This window comes from Coregonus lavaretus, assembly GCF_964263955.1.
Source record: "Coregonus lavaretus genome assembly, chromosome: 13".
Taxonomy (NCBI): domain Eukaryota; kingdom Metazoa; phylum Chordata; class Actinopteri; order Salmoniformes; family Salmonidae; genus Coregonus; species Coregonus lavaretus.
This window is the reverse complement of record NC_140000.1, coordinates 23484341-23508747: the sequence shown is the minus strand read 5'-3', so window position 1 is coordinate 23508747 and position 24407 is coordinate 23484341. Positions and strand designations below refer to the sequence as shown.

Below are 24407 nucleotides of genomic sequence, written 5' to 3'. Positions count from 1 at the left end.
ACATTAGAGTGTCTCGTTTGAGAAACAGACGCCTCACAGGTCCTCAACTGGCAGCTTCATTAAATAGTACCCGCAAAACACCAGTCTCAACGTCAACAGTGAAGAGGCAACTCTGGGATGCTGACCTTCTAGGCAGAGTTGCAAAGAAAAAGCCATATCTCAGACTGGCCAATAAAAATAAAAGATTAAGATGGGCAAAAGAACACAGACACTGGACAGAGGAAGATTGGAAAAAAGTGTTATGGACAGACGAATCACAAAGAAGAACGTTTGTGAGACGCAGACCAAATGAAAAGATGCTGGAGGAGTGCTTGATGCCATCTGTCAAGCATGATGGAGGCAATGTGATGGTCTGGGGGTGGTTTGGTGGTGGTAAAGTGGGAGATTTGTACAGGGTAAAAGGGATCTTGAAGAAGGAAGGCTATCACTCCATTTTGCAACGCCATGCCATACCCTGTGGACGGCGCTTGATTGGAGCCAATTTCCTCCTACAACAGGACAATGACCCAGAGCACAGCTCCAAACTATGCAAGAACTATTTCGCGAAGAAGCAGTCAACTGGTATACTGTCTATAATGGAGTGGCCAGCACAGTCACCGGATCTTAACCCTATTGAGCTGTTGTGGGAGCAGCTTGACTGTATGGTACATATAAGTGCCCATCAAGCCAATCCAACTTGTGGGAGGTGCTTCAGGAAGCATGGGGTGAAATCTCTTCAGATTACCTCAACAAATTGACAACTAGAATGCCAAAGGTCTGCAAGGCTGTAATTGCTGCAAATGGAGGATTCTTCGACAAAAGCAAAGTTTGAAGGACACAATTATTATTTCAATTAAAAATCATTATTTATAACCTTGTCAATGACTACATTTCCTATTCATGTTAATATATGTCCTATTCAAACTCATTTCATGTATGTTTTCATGGAAAACAAGGACATTTCTAAGTGACCCCAAACTTTTGAACAATAGTGTATATATTACATAGGGATGTAACCCAAACAAAAGAGCAAGGTGTAAACCTTTAAACAATACACGGGACGAGACCCGTAATACCAAGAGCACAATACACAGTACTCACGAGACCAACGGACATGGGACAATAATCGACAAGGACAATGGGGAACAGAGGGCACATATATACCTGGATGCCTGGATGTTCTTCAAAAGTGTTTTCCTCTCCATCTTAAATAAGCATTCTCCATTCAAAAAATTCAGAACTAAGAACAGATATAGCCCTTGGTTCACCCCAGACTTGACTGCCCTTGACCAGCACAAAATCATCCTGTGGCGTACTGCATTAGCATCGAACAGCCCCCGCGATATGCAACTTTTCAGGGAAGTAAGGAACCAATATACACAATCAGTTAGGAAAGCAAAGGCTAGCTTTTTCAAACAGAAATGTGCATTCTGTAGCACTAACTCCAAAAGGTTTTGGGACACTGTCAATCACCGCATTCTTATTGGCAGACTAAATAGCCTTGGTTTCTCAAATGACTGCCTCGCCTGGTTCACCAACTACTTCTCAGATAGAGTTCAATGTGTCAAATCGGAGGGCCTGTTGTCTGGACATCTGGCAGTGTCTATGGGGGTGCCACAGGGTTCAATTCTCGGGCGGACTCTATTCTCTGTGTATATCAATGATGTTGCTCTTGCTGCTCGTGACTCTCAGATCCACCTCTATGCAGACGACACCATTTTGTATACATCTGGCCCTTCATTGGACACTGTGTTAACAAACCTCCAAACGAGCTTCAATGCCATACAACACTCCTTCCGTGGCCTCCAACTGCTCTTAAACGCTATTAAACTAAATGCATGCTCTTCAATCGAACGCTGCTTGCACCCGCCCGCCCGACTAGAATCACTACTCTCGGCGGGTCTGACTTAGAATATGTGGACAACTACAAATACCTAGGTGTCTGGTTAGACCGTAAACTCTCCTTCTAGACTCACATTAAGCATCTCCAATCCAAAGTTAAATCTAGAATCGGCTTCCTATTTCGCAACAAAGCCTCCTTCACTCATGCTGCTAAACATGCCCTCGTAAAACTGACTATTGTACCGATCCTTGACTTTGGCGATGTCATTTACAAAATAGCTTCCAACACTCTACTCAGCAAATTGGATGTAGTCTATCACAGTGCCATCCGTTTTGTCACCAAAGCCCCATATACTACCCACCATTGTGACCTGTACGCTCTCGTTGGCTGGCCCTCACTACATATTCGTTGCTAAACCCAATGGCTCCAGGTCATCTATAAATCACTTCTAGGCAAATCCCTGCCTTATCTTAGATCATTGGTCACCATAGCAACACCCACCCGTAGTATGCGTTCCAGCAGGTATATCTCACTGGTCATCCCCAAAGCCAATACCTCCTTTGGCCGCCATTCCTTCCAGTTCTCTGCTGAAAATGACTGGAACGAACTGCAAAAATCTCTGAAGCTGGAGACACTTATCTCCCTCACTAACTTTAAGCATCAGTTGTCAGAGCAGCTTACCGATCACTGCACCTGTACACAGCCCATCTGTAATTAGCTCACCCAACTACCTCATCCCCATATTGCTATTTACATAGTTATTTATTTTGCTCATTTGCACCCCAGTATCTCTATTTGCACATCATCTTCTGCACATCTATCACTCCAGTGTTAATACTAAATTGTAATTATTTTGCACTATGGCCTATGTATTGCCTTACCTCCATAACTTACTACATTTGCACACACTGTATATAGATTTTCTATTGTGTTATTGACTGTACGTTTTGTTTATTCCATATGTAACTCTGTGTTGTTGTTGTTTTTATCGCACTGCTTTGCTTTATCTTGGCCAGGTCGCAGTTGTAAATGAGAACTTGTTCTCAACTGGCTTACCTGGTAAAATAAAGGTGATGAGACATTAGTGCCAAATAAATCAAATCAAATCCAATTTTATTTGTCACATGTGCCACAAATGCTTACTTACAAGCCCTTAACCAACAATGCAGTTTTAAGAAAGAATACCAAAAAAAAATCACACAATAAATAATTATAGAGCAGCAGTAAAAATAACAATAGCGAGGCTATATACAGGGGGTACATTTTTACATTTTAGATTTTAGTCATTTAGCAGACGCTCTTATCCAGAGCGATTTACAGTTAGTGAGTGCATACATTTTTCATACTGGCCCCCCATGGGAAACGAACCCACAACCCTGGCGTTGCAAGCACCATGCTCTACCAACTGAGCTACAGGACAGCCTGTCAATGTGTGTACAGAGTCAATGTGTGGGGGCACCGGTTAGTCGAGGTAATTGAGGTAATATGTACTAAGTCACTGTCATAACAGTGTCCTTTACATACATAGGATGTGGTGTTTTGCTGTAACCAGTGTAACATGTGTCATGCTAATGTAACCATCCTATTACTTGATGGCCCATGGTCTACCAATATTATGTCATGAAGATGAGCCATTGTTTACTTGACTGACCATGCTGGATATTCATTCCTTAAAGTTGTGAAATTCACGGTAGGACTCAATGCCATGCTATGTAGGCAATGTGCTGAACAGGGAAACATAGCTTCCGTTGGTCGATTACCAATCAAATAATTATTGAATCACAAAACATAACAAAAAAATCCATAGCATTTCTTACCTCTCTTTTGGTGTTGATTTTTCCACAACCAAACTTCTATAACCTCAGATTCCCTCGAAATCAGACTGTCTCCACCAGTATCTCCCTGAGAAATACATGTTTGTGTGATGTCACTGTACCGAATGTATAGCTAGATGCATTGTTTGGGGTGGTCCTGGGTTGAAAATGCTGTCGACCACCTAGCTAGCTAGCATTATCATCTACAAACCAAACACACTATCATGTAAACAATCTGCATATGTAGCTTTAGGTAGCTAGCTAACGTTAGCTAGTTGAAATAAAGGCATTGGGCATCTTGTGTGGTTTATACAGTGTAGCTGTCGTTAGATTCCTTTGAGGACAAAACAGTTAGAATACAGAAGATGTCAGCTAGCTAGCTAAGTAGCCGTGTTAGCTAGCTTGAACACTGAACACACTAAGGTTAGCAAAAAAAAGGCAGGCTAAAAACTCAACCCAACACTTACCTACCTGTCCATGAGAATGGTTGTCATTTCAGCGTCACTCTTCCACCTTTCAAAATTAATTCCAATGTCTATCCGGTTTCTGGATTGGTCATGAGCAGTGTTCTTCTCGCTTCTTTTTCTCTTTTGGGGTCGAGTTGATACAGATCCAAGAATCGAGAATGATGCTTGTTTCTGTCAACATTTTCTGAAAACGCTGACCCTGCTACCAGGAAAGTTAATCTGCAAACAAGTTAGCTAGCTTGTTGGCTTCATCTGCTCTGTGTTTGTTTCTGGTGGCTGTAGCTTGCAAGTGACTTTCACTTCCTCTCCATCTCCGGAGCAATGGCAGCAGGGTTGTTTGAGTAGGCAGGATTTAGCACAAAGACACACCTTGCCCAGAAGGCCAGCCCAAGGCGGCTCAGGGCTCAATCCCCTTGTTTTCGTTCAAAGTGAAAACACAACAGAAGAAGTGGGGAGGCATGGGGACGCCCATGACCTGCAGATTCCATCTTCAAGGCAATATGAACTACAAAATGAACATTAGTTTGACTACTTCTTGGTTTTCTTACCAAACCATGAGCCAAAACAGATTGAAACAAAAGGAACATTAAACATAACAAATTACACTCTGACCTCCGGAAAGACGTTATATCCTCAAAATTGAATTTGAGAGTACCCAATAGATTGTAATTGAATGTTTTACAAAGAAAGCCTATGCTATGTTGATGTTTCTGTTTTTTTTTTCCCCAGGATTTTCTTTCGGACATGGCGATGTGTGAGGTAGATAGATTCATTGACCGAGAACACCTTATCTTCAGAGAGAACACTCTGGCCACCAAAGCCATAGAAGAGTACCTCAAGCTGATTGGACATAAGTACCTCAAGGATGCAATAGGTGTGACCGTCAAATGCTTCACATTAATCTCTCAATACATGTTGTTGGACTGTTCTTGCTGTGATGTATCCAGTATCTTTCTGTGTTTGCCTAATGGTCGGTGATATTGTGTTTGTTTCAGGGGAGTTCATAAGGGCACTGTACGAATCGGAGGAGAACTGCGAGGTGGACCCCATGAGGACACCACCCTCTGTCCTTCCAGATCACCAAGCCAATCTCCGCATGTGCTGCGAACTGGCACTCTGCAAAATCGTCAACTCCCATTGGTCAGTAGTTGGCATATATGAGTGCTTACAGTTGTTTTCATTCATGTAGGATTACTCCTACGCCTACAGCACCCAAAGACATATTTACAGAATTTGGATTGTTGAGCACACCAGATTTGCCTTCAGTAGTTGGCATACATTGCCTGACTAAAACAGAATATCCTATCAAATGAGAATAACACACTGTATATTTGTATCTCTCTGCAGTGTGTTCCCTCGAGAGCTGAAGGAGGTGTTTGCCTCGTGGAGGGTGCGCTGTGCGGAGAGGGGGAGGGAGGACATCGCAGACCGCCTAATCAGCGGCTCCCTTTTCCTGCGCTTCCTGTGTCCGGCCGTCATGTCCCCCTCCCTGTTCAACCTGACCCAGGAGTACCCAGACGAGCAGACGTCACGCACGCTCACCCTCATCTCCAAAGTGGTGCAGAACCTGGCCAACTTCTCCAAGTCAGTTCATTCATTCAAAACAACTCATAATGTTATGCTTATGCTAAAACTTTTGTAATATTTTGAGTCTTTTTCCCGGGCACAGACTAAACCTAGTCCTGGACTAAAAAGCATGCTCAATGTAGATTCTTCATTGAAAGTGCTTATTAGTTATTAATCCAGGATTGGGCTAATTCTGTGTCCGGGAAACCAGCCAATGATGTAATCTCTGTGAGTATACAGCATTTTGACTCTTCCTCCTATACCCCACTCTTTCTTCTTCTTCTCTCTCTCCCTCAGGTTTGGCATGAAAGAGGAGTACATGTGCTTCATGAATGAGTTCTTAGAGATGGAGTGGGGCTCCATGCAGCAGTTCCTCTATGAGATCTCCAATCTGGACAGTGTGAGCAACGCAGGGGGCTTCGAGGGCTACATCGACCTGGGCAGGGAGCTGTCCATACTGCACAGCCTCCTCTGGGAGGTCATGGCCCAGCTCAGCAAGGTAGGGAGGATCAGGGTAAATATTAACAATACAACCGCTACAATATATGACCAATAAAGAATTATAAGTTACAGATAACCAATGTAGGGTTATTCAATAATGATTGAGTGCAATATGGAATCAGTACAATAAAATAACTATGTATGGTCTTGACAACCCAGTAATCTGAATGTTTGAGACAGTAGAATGAACGGAATGATTAAGTGCACTTGCAATTTTCAAAGATAAGATACTTAAAATTATCAACCACACTTTTTAACCATTTGAATGCTTTTCCTATTGTCATTGCTAACTTGTATTCATGTCAGTCTTCTAACCCTAACCCACAGGATGCCATTATCAAACTGGGTCCCTTGCCCCGCCTCTTGAATGACATCAGCATGGCCCTGCGTAACCCCCACCTGCAGAGGCAGCCCAGCCACCAGAACCAGACAGATAGAGTCCATGAGAGACAGACGGAGAGGCTGCTCTCACGACCCAGCTTCAACAGAGGAGTCTCCTCGGAGTTCCAGAATCTCATGATGAAGGATCTCAACAGGTAGTGCCCTGGCTTTATTTAACCCTATGGCTTGTTTCCTGGACACAGGTTAAGTATAGTCCTGGACTGAAAAGCACTTTGAATGGAGAATTTCCATTGAACATACCTTTTAGTCTTGGATTAGGTTTAATCTGTGTTGGGAAAACCAGGCCTAGGAGGATGGTTGGTTGGGGCATTTATCATGGCCAATGTTAAAGTTTTGCCTTTCCCGCCATAAGGCTGTGGTTGGGTTTTGCCTTTTGTGCTAAATCCTAACTTGTAATACACCTATAACCTTGTCATCGTCTTCTCCAATCTGTTGCTATGTGTTGTTACCTTTCTTAAGCTCCATAGATATCACTCGCTTGCCTTCCCCTACCTCTGGTCTGTCCAGTGGGGGGATCATGCCATCTCGTGCTCATGCTCAGCTGAGTTTCCAAGAGCGCGATCACCCACATCGAGCCTCCAAAGACGTTTTCTATGTAACCCGCCCTCCCTTGGCCCGATCCAGCCCTGCCTACTGCACCAGTAGCTCCGATATCACCGAGCCAGACCACAAGGTTAGTTGAATTCTAGAGTTTTGATAGCATTAAGATCTATTAGGAGCCGTGTTCAACAGGAAACTATGTAAACTGCACATCTCCTTTCCATGTGGTAGCCAAGTCTGGCAGACGACTGCAGGATAGTATGGCAGCTGTGCGCTCATAGGAAAATGATGCATGTACCTTAGTGGTAAGTCATGGGACATGCAATTCAGGCATACAACCACCCCTCTCAATAGATAACACACTTAATCAACTTATTGGCACTTTAGAATTGGGCACACAAGGATGTTAGCTATATCAATCTAGTCTAGGTGCTCAGTGTCAATAAAGTGTATATCTATGATGGACCTCCAGGACTCCACATTGAACAGCGTGTCTAACCTGCAGTCGGTGGCCATGCTCAACTCCTCCCAGGCCTCCATCACCGGCATGGGCAGCTTCGGAGGGCTCAGCAGCCAGGGTGGCGGAGGCCTGGGCTCGGGCCTGAGCGGCCAGCTCCGGGCCGGGGGCCGGCTCTCGGCCGGCTCGGGGGGATCCAGCATGTCAGGGGGCCTCCGGCTGAGCCAGTTGAGCCAGATGGGTACCACCACCGACTCGCTGTCCCAGCAGCAGCAGCAGCAGGCCGCCGCCCTGAGATACCCGCTCTCCTTCCAGAACCCCCTGTTTCACCTGGCCACCGGCACCGCAGATGGACCCCACCTCCACCACCAGCACAGCAGGGCCCATCTCCCGCCGCCCCTGCTCCTGGCCCCGGAGCCTGACCCCGGTGGCTCACACCAGGCCTACATCCCCCAGTTCGCCCACGGGGGGTTCTCCCGCAGCGAGGACCTGTCCACCCTGAGGACCGGGGCAGGGCACCTGGGGCAGCCAGCCATTATCCACTCACACAGCTATAGCGACGACTACAGCAGGGCTGATTACGCACGGCGGCAACTGTCCATGCACGGGCAGGTATGGATTAACCTTAGGTCAATAATGTGTTTACAATCATGCTCTACTTTTGTGCAAATTAGCCTTTTTGTCTCTCCTACTTGATCATAATTGAAGTCAACATTTGTTTGTAGCCTACATGAATAGGATTAGCATAATGTAAACATCTGAAACAGGTTTAAGGCCAGGATAACTTGGTGTTCTCTAATTGTCCTGTTAGGATAATCTTCAACAGCAACAGCAGATGGGCATGGCCTCTCAGACTGGCACATCCCACTCCTCCCTGGCCACACCCCCCTCCACAGTCCAGCCCGTGCGCCAGAGCTCAATCGCCCCGCCTCCCGCCCAACGCGTCAAATCACAGACCTCCCATCAGCTGTCCGTCAGTGCGGCTGCTGCTCCCACACCATCCGCTAAGACGCGACCGCCCAGTGCCAACCTATCGCCAGAGTCGAACTACGGAGGTCGGCAACAGGCACCACGGCAACAGCTGTCGGTCAAAGATAACACAGCCCCTGGACTGCCCCACCAGCAGAGCTCTGTCAGGGAGAGCCAGGGCCCCCAGGGGCCACAGGGGGGCACTACAACAACCATACAGCAATCACAGCAGCAGCAACAACAACAACAACCACAGCAACAGCACCTGCTCAAACCTTCCATCAGCAAACAGGTATGCAGGCTACTGTACTTTATTGTGTAATTCAATCTACCCTTAAACCTGATAAAAGCTCATAGCTGTCACTGTGTTATTTTCTCTCACTCTGAAAAGAGCATTATATAACAATTCCAACACACCTCTCTTGCACAGTTTTTTCTGACCAACCCCAGAATCCCAGTGACCTGTCTGATTAATTAGGACCAACGGTCACCCCCTCATGTGTGGAGTACACAGTAGCGGTGCGTGGGTAAAATCACTGAGGAAGCCAGAAAAAAAAGCCATATTCCAACTTATGTGTTGTGATAATTGCGTTGCTTGCTCTATAACCTGTTAGTTCATATACCTTGACACCGTGATATATAGGCCTGACAAGGCTGAGACAATAAGAAGACACAGTGGCAGAATAAATTCAACCACACCTTTGTTTCATCACAAAACTGGAGAGCAGCCTCTGTCCGGTGGAGTCCACAAAGCATATTACATGTAACAAACAGTTACATGACCTACAGCATGGTCAAGCAAGCTAATGTTTCCGACATTTTCAGACCACTAAACAACTATTGATTTAGAACCACGTAGAGTTACCGCAAGTCGCAAAGAAAACAGGAGCTGCCTCCACTATTCCAGCACCATTTCAACTTCAACATTTCAACATCATCAAATCACCTATGCTTAGTCTTATACAGTGACAACTAAAATATACCAAAAACTATTTAGTCCAATCAACGTAAGCTGAATATGATGTGGCTGTCCATGGTTCTGATTTCTGTGTGCGTGTGTGTGTGTGTACATGCGTGTGTGTTCGTGCAAGTAGAAAAAACATTTTGACTCACCCTACTTGTAGAGAAACGCCAATGCTATCCTCCTCTCTTTCATGTTGATGAAATAGTCTATCACTCTGTCATACAGTACACGCTTTTATTTTTTGTTGTCCTAGGCTACCTGGCTAAAATGCTTGCTCGCTAGCCTAACTTTCTTTCATGAGCAACATTAGCTAGTTAACATTAACCTTCTACATCTAGCTACATATTCAACTTCCATCCTCTCAGGCCAGGGGCACAATGTATGAATTAATGTTTGGATCAGAATTGCCGTTATAAGCATTGGCCAGTACAGAGAATTAAGTCAAACCACCAGTCCAAATCCCTATCTCAATCCATGGCTAATTTAGGAAAGGGACAACTTTAGCTAGCTAGCTAGCCACCGGAGGACAACAACACAACGAGATGCAACAATTCAAGTTGTTTCTTAATGACATATGCTCTCAATGCGATTTGAGAGGAGTGACGGCAATTCCAAACTTGCTTCCTTTGACACCTTTTTTTGATGCGCCAGAACCATTCACAGTTGAGCTCACTCAGTTTAGCACAACGCTGATTGGCTATTATTTTATACTTTTTTTTTAATCAAGGAAAGTCAAATGCCCGGCAACTATGTCATACTCTTTTGGACCAGACAGCATCTGGTAGATGGCCTACAGATACAGAGACAGAGGGACACTGTTTTGCTCGCTTAGATGCTTTCTCCAGTGAGATATATTCAGCCTCTTACGAATTGATGGAAAATTATAAAACACAGAGAGACGAAAGATACATTATGTTATATGTTTTTTTCTTTTTTTCTTAGTAATTCTTTGGGGAAAGCCTGGCTTCCCTCGGCATCCATGAATACACACCACTGCTAGTACTAGTACATATTCATCCTCTTCATATCTGCTTCTTGTCTTTTCCCCCAGGGTTCCGGCCAGTCGCCCTCGACCCTTAACCCCCCGACCCCGGCCAATGAGAGAACAGTCGCCTGGGTCTCCAACATGCCTCACCTCTCCGCTGACATTACTCTGGAGGCGAACCGCATCGACCGCGAGGAGTTCAAGCTGAAGGAGTACTCCAAAAGCATGGATGAGTCTCGCTTAGACAGGGTAGATACATCTCTCCCACCACAGCTTTCGCAATACAAAAGAATGGTAGCCTTAATTTGACATTGGCAATGTGTGTGTGTGTATATATAGAAAACAGTACATAATTGTCTTAACAATATACTGTAGCTTTGGCATTGAAATCCCAATCTTCTGGGAAATCGACAGTAACAAAACGATGCCTCAAAGGAATGCAGAATTTCTCTCTTCTCTTTAGCATATTCAACAGCAAACTGTGAGACTAGAGAACCGTAACACTGATCTGAGTCATATCTCCTTCTTAATGCACAGTGCAGATGTCAGGGAAGTGCAATTCAAGTCTATCAGTGGAGAGCAGATGGTACCGAGACACTTCTTTATGAATAATTTAGATAGGAACAGCTGAGGATGAACTTGAACAACAGTGAGTCATTGAAAATAAACAAACTTTTAGCTTGCATATTCATATTTGACCACAGATACCGCATTACCACATTTCTTTGTCCGAGTGAAGGTGTGTTCAGTCAACCCTGTCACGCCCTGGCTCTGGGGACTCTTAAATGTTGAGCCAGGGTGTGGATTTTTCCTTGTTTAGTTTTCTAGGTTTGTCGTTCTAGATCGTGTATTTCTATGTTGGCCAGGGTGGTTCCCAATCAGAGACAGCTGTAGCTCGTTGTCTCTGATTGGGGACCATACTTAGGCAGCCTGTTGGCATGTTACGTTGTGGGATCTTGTTCCGTTAAGGTTTGTGTTATTTAACCTAGGACTTCACGTATCGTTTGTTTATTGTTTTGGTTCGTGTGTGTACACAATAAAGTATGTACGCTTATCACGCTGCGCCTTGGTCCGCTTCATCTCATAACGATCGTGACAGAAGATCCCACCACGACTGGATCAAGCAGCGTGAAGAGGAGAGAGGATGGACTTGGGAGGAGAAGAGTGAGAGTCTGGCGAGAGCCATGGAGGCCATGTTCACGGGGGATAGACAAGCCCAAAAAAAATTTAGGGGGGGGGCTCATGCCGTGGACGACGAGGCAGCAGGAGGCCGCGATAGAGCGGTTCAGCAGGTTAGCAGAGGAGGCCGCCAGGTGACGGGGGCCACTGGTCACGAGGGAGAAGGAGAGTGTGGAGGCACGGCGAGAGGAACTGGTTAGGCAGCAGAGGGAGCGGAGGTTTATGAGGAAACCCAGTCCCGCTCCTCGCACCAAGCAAGTGGTGTGTGTCACCAGTCCGGTCCGGCCCGTTCCTGATTCCCGCACAAGGCCAGCGGGGTGTGTTCCCAGTATGGTCAGGCCCGTCCCTGCTCCCCGCACTAAGCCTGTGATGTGCGTCGCCAGCCCGGTCCGGCCTGTTCCTGCTCCCCGCACTAAGCCAATGGTGCGCGTCGTCAGCCCGGTCCGGCCCGTTCCTGCTCCCCGCACCAAACCAGTGGTGCGCGTCATCAGCCCGGTCCGGCCCGTTCCTGCTCCCCGCACCAGGCCGGTGGTGCGCGTCGTCAGCCCGGTCCGGCCTGTTCCTGCTCCCCGCACCAAGCCGGTGGTGCGCGTCGCCAGCCCGGTCCGGCCTGTTCCTGCTTCCCGCACCAAGCCAGTGGTGCGCGTCGTCAGCCCGGTCCGGCCCGTTCCTGCTCCCCGCGCTGGGCCGGTGGTGCGCGTCGCCAGCCTGGTCCGGCCTGTTCCTGCTTCCCGCACCAAGCCAGTGGTGCGCGTCGTCAGCCCGGTCCGGCCCGTTCCTGCTCCCCGCGCTGGGCCGGTGGTGCGCGTCGCCAGCCCGGTCCGGCCTCTTCCTGCTCCCCGCACCAAGCCGGTGGTGCGCGTCGCCAGCCCGGTCCGGCCTGTTCCTGCTTCCCGCACCAAGCCAGTGGTGCGCGTCGTCAGCCCAGTCCGGCCCGTTCCTGCACCCCGCGCTGGGCCGGTGGTGCGCGTCGCCAGCCCGGTCCGGCCTGTTCCTGCTCCCCGCACCAAGCCAATGGTGCGCGTCGTCGGCCCGGTCCGGCCCGTTCCTGCTCCCCGCACCGGGCCAGTGGTGCGCGTCGTCGGCCCGGTCCGGCCCGTCCCTGCTCCCCGCACCAGGCCAGTGGTGCGCGTCGTCAGTCCGGCACGGTCCGTGCCTGCTCCACGCCGGAGCCAGAGCAATCCGCTCCACCAGTGTTCAGTCCAGCTCCGGCCAGAGGGCCAGACCAGACCAGGGGCGCAACGGGGGGGTAGAGAGAGTGTGGTGGTCACGCCCGGAGCCGGATCCGCCGCCGAGGCGGAATGCCCACCCGGCCCCTGCCCTCTTGTGTTTGGTTGGCGCGGTCGCAGTCCGCGCCTTTGGGGGGGGGGGGGGGTACTGTCACGCCCTGGCTCTGGGGACTCTTAAATGTTGAGCCAGGGTGTGGATTTTTCCTTGTTTAGTTTTCTAGGTTTGTCGTTCTAGATCGTGTATTTCTATGTTGACCAGGGTGGTTCCCAATCAGAGACAGCTGTAGCTCGTTGTCTCTGATTGGGGACCATACTTAGGCAGCCTGTTGGCATGTTACGTTGTGGGATCTTGTTCCGTTAAGGTTTGTGTTATTTAACCTAGGACTTCACGTATCGTTTGTTTATTGTTTTGGTTCGTGTGTGTACACAATAAAGTATGTACGCTTATCACGCTGCGCCTTGGTCCGCTTCATCTCATAACGATCGTGACAAACCCCCAAGACCATTTGTCGGTTGCTTAGCCATGTGTTGCTAATAAACAGTATGACAATTGCTCAACTATTTTTATATTTTCAATATATTCCCTTCTATTTTCATAATAGACATAGCAAGATCTTTGTGCATAGTGAGCAAGTGAAAAGGGATAATCTAGAGTCCAAAAATGTACATGTATATGACAATTGCTCAACCATTTTCTATTTCCAATGCATTCTCTTCTCTCTTTCTGTCTCAGGTAAAGGAATACGAGGAGGAAATCCACTCCCTAAAGGAGCGACTGATCATGTCCCACAGGAAGCTGGAGGAATATGAGAAGAGGCTCCTTTCCCAGGAGCAGCAGACCAGTAAGATCCTCTCACAATACCAGAGTCGCCTGGAGGACAGCGAGAGGAGGCTACGGCAACAGCAAGTGGAGAAAGACTCCCAAATTAAAGGAATAATCAACAGGTAAAAAGAGGGGTGGTGGAGGGTGGAGGAGATGGAGAACGGAGATGTAGAGATGAAGAGAAAGAGAAGACAGGTGTGGAGAGATAGAGAGAAAACAAAAATGGAGTGAGGAAAATAAATTAATGTATTGTTGAGAACTACCATGTCTGATTACCTTAATCCAAGAAATATCCAACAATCATAGACAGAGTTAATCTTCTTTAGGCAGGTGCTGATTTTTGGAAATCATCTGGGGAATATTGATGAATATATATGAGAGAGTCTAAATAATGTATAGTTATGAAATAGATACATTAATAATATATGTAGAAATAATGGGGAGGCCTCAACTTGCACAATCAAATGTATGCAGGGATATAATGGGACAGTTTCAAACTAACTGCACACTCATTTGAAAGGTGAGAGGTCAACAGTGAAAGCCATTCATATGAATGATTCATGTCTGTATACAGATACCTTAGGCAATTGGTTTTCACCCAGTCAGTAGGAAATTGTTCATCGAACATTCTTCTTCTGACTAACGTTGACAGATTTACTCGAGATGAGGAACTTGAGAGAGGAAACGATTTGTGTAAATGTTTTGCTTTTGTCCATTACTTCTAATAATCTGCAATTGAAAGTTAGATAAGCGTCACAGGGAACTTTGCTACTTTTAATCCATTCCAGGGAAGAAGAAACGGAATGAAGACTGAGACTGTTCCTGGCTGTACTTTATGAAACAAATCCCATCCATAACCCCATAACTTGGTGCATAAAGAACCCAAAAAGACATGTTTAGACCCTTTGTGCTATTGCACTACTTGGCAGCCATTTTTTTAAACCAGTATATCAAACATGCTGCTTGTTTTTTTTCCTTTAGTAGTTTACCTGCATCTTCTGTGGTGATTATTCCGATAATCTTAAACTGAGAGGGATTCACCTAGATTGAATCGAAAAGCACAATAGTGGACAGAAAGGTGACATCATATGACTTCTATCTGCACTATACAGTATGAGGCCATAATGGTGTTTTTGATAAAAATGCATGAAACAAAGACTAAGGTAGTACATTACATATTGTTGTCATCACCATAACAGCTTGACATGAGGATGAACAATACCAATCTTTACAAACGACCACAGTTTGATAGTATTTCCCTATCTTATGATGTGTAAAGAGAACACAGAGTAAACCTAACTTAGCTGCTAAATGACAAGTTCTCTTTCCCCTTCGAAGTTAGTTTGGGTGATGGCAACCAGGCTGTGGCATTGTTACAGTTGACAAGGTAATCTAGAGGATTCTGTAAGTAGTGGATGGCTGCTAGATTTGAAGACAGATTCATACAGTTGAAGTCGGAAGTTTACATACACTTAGGTTGGAGTCATTAAAACTCGTTTTTCAACCACTCCACAAATTTCTTGTTAACAAACTATAGTTTTGGTAAGTCGGTTAGGATGTCTACTAAGTAATTTTTCCAACAATTGTTTACAGACAGATTATTTCACTTATAATTCACTGTATCACAATTCCAGTGGGTCAGAAGTTTACATACACTAAGTTGACTGTGCCTTTGAACAGCTTGGAAAATTTCAAAAAATGATGTCATGGCTTTAGAAGCTTCTGATAGGCTAATTGACATAATTTGAGTCAATTGGAGGTGTACCTGTGGATGTATTTCAAGGCCTACCTTCAAACTCAGTGCCTCTTTGCTTGACATCATGGGAAAATCAAAATAAATCAGCCAAGACCTCAGAAAAACAATTGTAGACCTCCACAAGTCTGGTTCATCCTTGGGAGCAATTTCCAAACGCCTTAATGTACAGCTGTCATACCGCTCAGGAAGGAGACGCATTCTGTCGCCTAGAGATTAACGTACTTTGGTGCGACAAGTGCAAATCAATCCCAGAACAACAGCAAAGGACCTTGTGAAGATGCTGGAGGAAACAGGTACAAAAGTATCTATATCCACAGTAAAAGAGTCCTATATCGACATAACCTGAAAGGCCGCTCAGCAAGGAAGAAGCCACTGCTTCAAAACCACCATATAAAAAGCCAGACTACGGTTTGCAACTGCACATGGGGACAAAGATCATACTTTTTGGAGAAATGTCCTCTGGTCTGATGAAACAAAAATAGAACTGTTTGGCCATAATGACCATCCTTATGTTTGGAGGAAAAAGGGGGATGCTTGCAAGCCGAAGAACACCATCCCAACCGTGAAGCACGGGGGTGGCAGCATCATGCTGTGGGGGTGCTTTGCTGCAGGAGGGACTGGTGCACTTCATAAAATTATGTGGATATATTGAAGCAACATCTCAAGACATCAGTCAGGAAGTTAAAGCTTGGTCGCAAAGTGGTCTTCCAAATGGACAATGACCCCAAGCATACTTCCAAAGTTGTGGCAAAATGGCTTAAGGACAACAAAGTCGAGGTATTGGAATGGCCATCACAAAGCCCTGACCTCAATCCTATAGAAAATGTGTGGGCAGAACTGAAAAAGTGTGTGCGAGCAAGGAGGCCTACAAACCTGACTCAGTTACACCAGCTCTGTCAGGAGGAATGGGCAAAGAATTCACCCAACGTATTGTGGGAAGCTTGTGGAAGTCTACCCGAAACGTTTGACCCAAGTTAAACAATTTAAAGGCAATGCTACCAAATACTAATTGAGTGTATGTAAACTTCTGACCCACTGGGATTGTGATGAAATAAATAAAAGCTGAAATAAATCATTCTCTCTACTATTATTCGGACATAAATTAAAGTGGTGATCCTAACTGACCTAAGACAGGGAATTTTTACTAGGATTAAATGTCGGGAATTGTGAAAAACTGAGTTTAAATGTATTTGGCTAAGGTGTATGTAAACTTCCGACTTCAACTGTATGCTGTCAATGAATGAGAAATGCTATTTGCGTTTTTTAATTAAGTATGTGTCCAGCAATTTCAATGGCTCAAGTAGTTATGTCCACTGTCCTCCAAAAGGAAAATTAACCATACATTCCACATTTCAAAAAACCAAAACTTCTATCATTGCTTTTCAAATCTCATTCATCATCCTTCTTAGAAACGACTTCAGATATTCTTTGAAAGCCTTTTTTGTGATTTATCTTGGTTCCTCTAGACGAGTGCCTCTAGAGTAGCAGTTATGTTTCTTGAGAGGAATATGACAGATTATATTATATTATATCAAAGAATATCAGGCACGCTAGAGTAGCACACAATTTTTTAATCTAAACGTTATCGATACCCTATTGAATTCCCTGTACTGTACCAGCCATACCAATAATGATACACTAAGATTCTATATGTACATTTTGTTATGATATTACAATGATATAGCAATATTTTAGCATTACGAGATGTGCAATAATAGATTAAATTTAGCATTTATTAACAGAAGCATTACATGTATGTATGTAGGCCTATATTCAGGCACACAAATATATTGAGTATGCATACCTTACATGCATAGATACATATATCATATTACCATATATACAGAACTCATACACTTAAGGGTTTTTTCAGGTCCCATTCAGTGTCAAATGAACCCATATAAACATAAATTATATTGAGACTTCTGTACGTATGGCCATGGAAACTGTAAATCCCTAAATACCATAGATACAGCATATACAGCACTGTAAGCATAGTTTATAACTTATACACATGGCTGTGTAAGTGTTTGTGATTTTAACAAAAATGTTAATCATGTAGCCAGATGGATATTGGTGCCATTTATCTAAAGTGTTAAGATTTATATCTGTTATAATTTTGCTGTATGTCGTTGGTTTAAGTTTGGATCTGCAGTAAGTCATAGGAGACAGAATGGTAAATGGTGTCATCGTTTGCTAAAGTTATAGCTTTGAGAGAGTAATTTGTGGAGATACTATGTGGAACAAGAATTGTTCACTATCATAAGATTGCCTATTTTTTGGCACTGTAATAGTATTGGTAGTCTGTATAGATGTATAATATTACATCAGTATTACTTTGAAAGTTCTCATAGAGATGTAGCTTGTCACTGTGCAATAAAGCCTTTTGGATTGATATGGCAAATAGCAGCACATAGTGAGGGTTTACTGTTGATGTACATACAATTGACTACATATCATGAGACCTTTGACTCACTATGACTCGCCTTATTTCTCTGTAACAGTCAATTCATGACCTGTCCCTGACCTCATATTGACAAATACCCACATTGTTTTGACTGTATGTAAGACATGACCTGACAAGCACACTACTTGAACTTGAAGTAAATAGATATACAGGTTTATGTTTGGTACATATCACCCATGTGAATCGCTGTCTGCTTTTTAAAAAGTATTATTCTACTGTATACTCATGTTACATTTCATTGTTTCTTAGACCAGTGCCAATGTTTCTGTCACGTTTGATTCCTTTTTTCTTTCTTATTTTTGTCAAATAAATCCCTGTACATTATTTATGGAATAAAACATCTAACACCAATGTTTGAAACTTCACCTGTGGATTTTCATTATTTATTAATGTTAAGCATCAATTTAGTTGTTGTATGTTAAGCATAAAGAGATCTGGTGATATTCAGAGAATGCTTTCTCTGCGGAATTGCTACAGCTTGATATGGTGGCAAATGACAATGGGTGATATGCTATCCTCTGTCCAAACCAACCACTTATTTTGGAATAGTTTGACAAAAATCTGTGCTATGATTTAAAATGTCTTTCTGTTTTTAGGTTATCTTATTGGCTCATTTTGCACTCACATCGGCTGTCTGGTCCTCACTTTCTCTGTCCTATACAGTTCCTTCAGAAAGTATTCATACCCCTTGACTTATTCCACATTTTTGTTGTGTTACATCCTGAATTCAAAATGGATTCAATATTTTTTTCTCTCACCCATCTACACACAATACCCCATAATGACAAAGTGAAAACATGTTTTTGAAATTGTAGCAAATTTATTGAAATACAGAAATATGTAATTTACATAAGTATTCACAACCAAGAGTCAATATACTGTATGTTAGAATCACCTTTGGCAGAGATTACAGCTGTGAGTCTTTCTGGGTAAGTCTCTAAGAGCTTTGCACAACTGGATTGTACAATTTGCACATTATTATTAAAATTCTTCAAGCTCTGTCAAGCTGGTTGTTGATTATTGCTAGAAAGCCATTTTCAAGTCTTGCCAAACATTTCCAAGCCGATTTAAGTCAAAACTGTGACTAGGCCACTCAGGAACATTCAATGTTGTCTTGATAAGCAACTCCAGTGTATATTTGGCCTTGTGTTTTAGGTTATTGTCCTGCTAAAAGGTGAATTTGTCTTCCAGTGTCTGTTGGAAAGCAGACGTAACCAGGTTTTCCTCTAGGATTTAGCCTGTTCTTAGCTCTATTCAATTTATTTTTATCCTAAAAAACTCCATAGTCCTTGCCGATGACAAGCATACCCATAACATGATGTAGCCACCACTATGCTTGTAAATATGAACAGTGGTACTCAGTGATGTGTTGTGTTACATTTGCCTCAAACATAACGCTTTGTATTTAGGACATAAAGTTCATTTCTTTGCCACATTTTTTCAGTTTTATTGTCTGTTGTTGATCCAACCTCAGTTTTCGCCTATCACAGCCATTAAACTCTGTAACTGTTTTAAAGTTACCGTTGGCCTCATTGTGAAATCCCTGAGCGGTTTCCTTCCTCTCCGGCAACTGAGTTAGGAAGGATTCCTGTATCTTTGTAGTGACTGGGTGTATTGATACACCATCCAAAGTGTAATTAATAACTTCACCATGTTCAAAGGGATATTCAATATCAGCTTTTTTATTTTACCCATCTACCAATAGGTGCCCCTCTTTGCAAGGCAATGGAAAACCTCCCTGGTCTTTGTGGTTGAATCTGTGTTTGAAATTCATTGCTTGACTGAGGGACATTACAGATAATTGTATGTGTGGGGTACAGAGATGAGGTAGTCATTCCAAAAAGACATTTTTTCAGTTTAATTGTCTGTTGTTGATCCAACCTCAGTTTTCACCTATCACAGCCATTAAACTCTGTAACTATTTTAAAGTTACCGTTGGCCTCATTGTGAAATCCCTGAGCGGTTTCCTTCCTCTCCGGCAACTGAGTTAGGAAGGATTCCTGTATCTTTGTAGTGACTGGGTGTATTGATACACCATCCAAAGTGTAATTAATAACTTCACCATGCTCAAAGGGATATTCAATATCAGCTTTTTTATTTTTACCCAGCTACCAATAGGTGCCCCTCTTTGCAAGGCAATGGAAAACCTCCCTGGTCTTTGTGGTTGAATCTGTGTTTGAAATTAATTGCTCGACTGAGGGACATTACAGATAATTGTATGTGTGGGGTACAGAGATGAGGTAGTCATTCCAAAATCTTGTTAAACACTATTATTGCACACAGAGTGAGTCCATCTAACTTATTATGTGACTTGTAAAGCACATTTTTACTCCTGAACTTATTTATGCTTGCCATAACAAAGGGGTTGAACACTTATTGACTCAAGACATTTCAGCTTTTCATTTTTAATTCATTTGTAAACATTTGTAAAAACATAATTCCACTTTGATATTATGGGGTATTGCGTGTAAGCCAGTGACACAAAATCTCAATGTAATCCATTTTAAAAAGTGGAAAAAGTCAAGGGGTGTGAATACTTTTTGAAAGCACTGTATATAAATGTGTCATTCCTTTTGTGTAATTAGTCCTCTCTCAGCATTCTGTTCATCTCAGGAGTTTAACGCTCTGAAGTTCATCCACTTTGTCAGCAATTATTCACAGCTTTTCTGTATGACTTCAAATGAAAACAACCATGTCGTTCAGGTGGAAAGTAGATGTGATAAGATTAAAAGATAATGAAATATATGATGATCAAAGCAGAAGAATTTCATTACCTCAGAAATATCGACCAGGTAGGAGTTAGGATGTCTTATGTACCCTTGTTCATTTAATCTCCATCACCAAACTGCTGATCGCCATCTTGGATTTGACTTCATGATTGCAGTGACTTTCAATTCATCCTTCACCTTTTGTGTCTGTTGAAGAAAATATCAGAACCATTGCCTTGAATGACCCAGATCTTGAAATTCTAGAGGCAAGTATTTAATGATCCATGATCCATGTTCCCCTTTTCTGGAAAATAATTATAATGCTGAGTAATCGTGACTAAAGGGGAATTTGCACGGCAAGAAAAATATCCTATGGAGACTGTAGCAATAAGCTTCCCCATTTAGAGCTGCAAAATCTGGACCCCTACAAATCAGCTGGGCTAGACAATCTGGACCCTTTCTTTCTAAAATTATCCGCCAAAATTGCCGCAACCCCTATTACTAGCCTGTTCAACCTCTCTTTCTTGTAGTCTGAGATCCCCAGAGATTGGAAAGCTGCCGCGGTCATCCCCCTCTTCAAAGGGGGGATCCAAACTGTTACAGACCTATATCCATCCTGCCCTGCCTTTCGAAAGTATTTGAAAGCCAAGTTAACAAACAGATCACCGACCATTTCGAATCCCACCGTACCTTCTCCGTTATGCAATCTGGTTTCCGAGCTGGTCATGGGTGCACCTCAGCCACGCTCAAGGTACTAAACGATATAATAACCGCGATCGATAAAAGACAGTACTGTGCAGCCGTCCTCATTGACCTGTACAAGGCTTTTGACTCTGTCAATCACCGCATTCTCATTGACAGACTAAATAGCCTTGGTTTCTCAAATGACTGCCTCGCCTGGTTCACCAACTACTTCTCAGATAGAGTTCAATGTGTCAAGTCGGAGGGCCTGTTGTCTGGACCTCTGGCTGTCTCTATGGGGGTGCCACAGGGTTCAATTCTCGGGCCGACTCTATTCTCTGTGTATATCAATGATGTCGCTCTTGCTGCTGGTGACACTCAGATCCACCTCTATGCAGACGACACCATTTTGTATACGTCTGGCCCTTCATTGGACACTGTGTTAACAAACCTCCAAACGAGCTTCAATGCCATATAACACTCCTTCCGTAGCCTCCAACTGCTCTTAAACGCTAATAAAACTAAATGCATGCTCTTCAATCGAACGCTGCTTGCACCCGCCCACCCGACTAGAATCACTACTCTCGGCGGGTCTGACTTAGAATATGTGGACAACTACAAATACCTAGGTGTCTGGTTAGACTGTAAACTCTCCATCCAGACTCACATTAAGCATCTCCAATCCAAAGTTAAATCTAGAATCGGCTTCCTATTTCGCAACAAAGCCTCCTTCACTCATGCTGCTAAACGTGCCCTCGAAAACTGACTATCCTACCGATCCTTGACTTCGGCGATGTAATTTACAAAATAGCTTCCAACACTCTACTCAGCAAATTGGATGTAGTCTATCACAGTGCCATCCGTTTTGTCACCAAAGCCCCATATACTACCCACCATTGTGACCTGTACGCTCTCATTGGCTGGCCCTCACTACATATTCGTCGCCAAACCCACTGGCTCCAGGTCATCTATAAATCACTTCTAGGCAAATCCCCACCTTATCTTAGCTCATTGGTCACCAGAGCAACACCCACCCGTAGTATGCATTCCAGCAGGTATATCTCACTGGTCATCCCCAAAGCCAACACCTCCTTTGGCCGCCATTCCTTCCAGTTCTCTGCTGCAAATGACTGGAACGAACTGCAAAAATCTCTGAAGCTGGAGACTCTTATCTCCCTCACTGACTTTAAGCATCAGTTGTCAGAGCAGCTTACCGATCACTGCACCTGTACACAGCCCATCTGTAATTAGTCCACCCAACTACCTCATCCCCATATTGTTATTTACATTGTTATTTATTTTGCTCATTTGCACCCCAGTATCTCTATTTGCACATCATCTTCTGCACATCTATCACTACAGTGTTAATACTAAATTGTAATTATTTTGCACTATGGCCTATTTATTGCCTTACCTCCATAACTTACTACATTTGCACACACTGTATATAGATTTTCTATTGTGTTATTGACTGTACGTTTTGTTTATTCCATATGTAACTCTGTGTTGTTGTTGTTTTTATCGCACTGCTTTTCTTTATCTTGGCCAGGTCGCAGTTGTAAATGAGAACTTGTTCTCAACTGGCTTACCTGGTTAATTAAAGAAAAATTAAAAATTAAAAAATTAAAAATATATATATATCCCTGCAAGCCGACTCTTTGAAATGGTTATAACAAGGATTTGGAATCTCTATCATGTTCTGTCAGTTCAACGATTTCCTAGCGATGATGAGGATGTATTATTAATTAAACCCCATTCAGAACACTATGACCGGCAAAACACCACAATCTAGACATGATTAGGCCTGATTGGATTGGAAAACACCCTGAATTGGACAGACACATCATGCTGAATCCCTTGGGGAACACGGAAATATGCAATTCAACTGCCTCAAAAATGTTTCCTCGTATTACTGGAGCAGTGTATGTTAAACAGTTACAGCATTGGTTGAATAGATTATAATTTGGCTACCAGAGGTTATATCAACGCTACTATAGACCAGGTAATGGGTATAATTGACAAATCAACATTTGTCAGGGCAATGACAGATCCAGCTTTCACCTGGACAGTCTTTATAAGCCTTACACATTGCACTTAGCTACTTAGTGTCTGCTTAACTCACAATTCTCTCACAACTGTTTGAACTCACACTCCTCTCTCTATCTATCTCTCTTTCTCTATCTCTCTCTCTCTCTCTCTCTTTCCATCTCTCTCTCGCCCTCTCTCTTTTTCTCTCTGTCTCTCTGTCTCTCTGTCTTTCTCTCTCTCTCTCTCTTTCTCTCTCTCGCCCTCTCTCTCTTTCTCTCTGTCTCTCTGTCTCTCTCTGTCTCTCTTAGACTCATGGCTGTGGAGGATGAGATAAGGGGAGGAGCCGTCGTTGAGCCGCCGAAAGCTAACGTTAGGGTCTTCGCCGATCAGGTCTGTGATTTTCTTCTTCCGGTCGCCATGTCTGTAGGATGGCCTGTGTCTTTATCTCTCTATCCTTCTCTATGTTGTTTTCATCTCTGTTGATTTGTCCCTTTTATTTTGTCTAGACAAGTCCTTGGGTTTGGGTGAGACTGTCATCTGTCTGTCAATCTGTTTAGGTGCTTTGAAGGTCAAAGAGCGTCTGTTTACATCTCGTGTCTGTCTCTCAATCAATCTGTTTATATTATGTCTGACCACATCCGGGTTGTAATCAAATCAGCGTCTGTGATAACTGTACATCTCAGACACACGTCTATCAACTTTGTGTGAACTATATGTATTACATCAAGTTGTATTACTAGTCTAACACAAATGCAATACATAATATCACGACTATTGAACAGTTTTGGTCCTGAGAATGAGTTAATTTGTCAGGCCGACAACGTCTCCAGCATCCACACTCAATGTCTCTCAGTCCATGCTTTTAGCCAGTCACCCATCATCTCCTATCAAACCGGTCCACCCTCAAGCATGAGTCATGCTGCAGAGACATGCAAGCTTTCAGTGTGTGTGTGTGTGTGTGTGTGTGTGTGTGTGTGTGTGTGTGTGTGTGTGTGTGTGTGTGTGTGTGTGTGTGTGTCTGTGTGTGTGTGTGTGTGTGTGTGTGTGTG

At 43.8% G+C, this 24407-nt stretch overlaps 1 protein-coding gene across 1 annotated transcript in view; it reads left to right on the top strand.

Moving 5' to 3' along the window:
• LOC311139521 (ras/Rap GTPase-activating protein SynGAP-like) overlaps positions 1-24407 on the top strand; it is a gene marked incomplete at its 3' end in the record, with an annotated part of 95899 nt that overhangs the window by 61041 nt on the left and 10451 nt on the right. Inside the window, exons 9-19 of the mRNA XM_084174408.1 lie at positions 4833-4977; positions 5099-5243; positions 5451-5687; positions 5967-6168; positions 6498-6706; positions 7032-7245; positions 7585-8181; positions 8381-8830; positions 10554-10736; positions 13629-13840; positions 23667-23748. Of these exons, the coding sequence (XP_084030534.1) occupies positions 4833-4977; positions 5099-5243; positions 5451-5687; positions 5967-6168; positions 6498-6706; positions 7032-7245; positions 7585-8181; positions 8381-8830; positions 10554-10736; positions 13629-13840; positions 23667-23748 (2676 nt within the window). The remainder of the gene's footprint in view (positions 1-4832; positions 4978-5098; positions 5244-5450; positions 5688-5966; positions 6169-6497; positions 6707-7031; positions 7246-7584; positions 8182-8380; positions 8831-10553; positions 10737-13628; positions 13841-23666; positions 23749-24407) is intronic.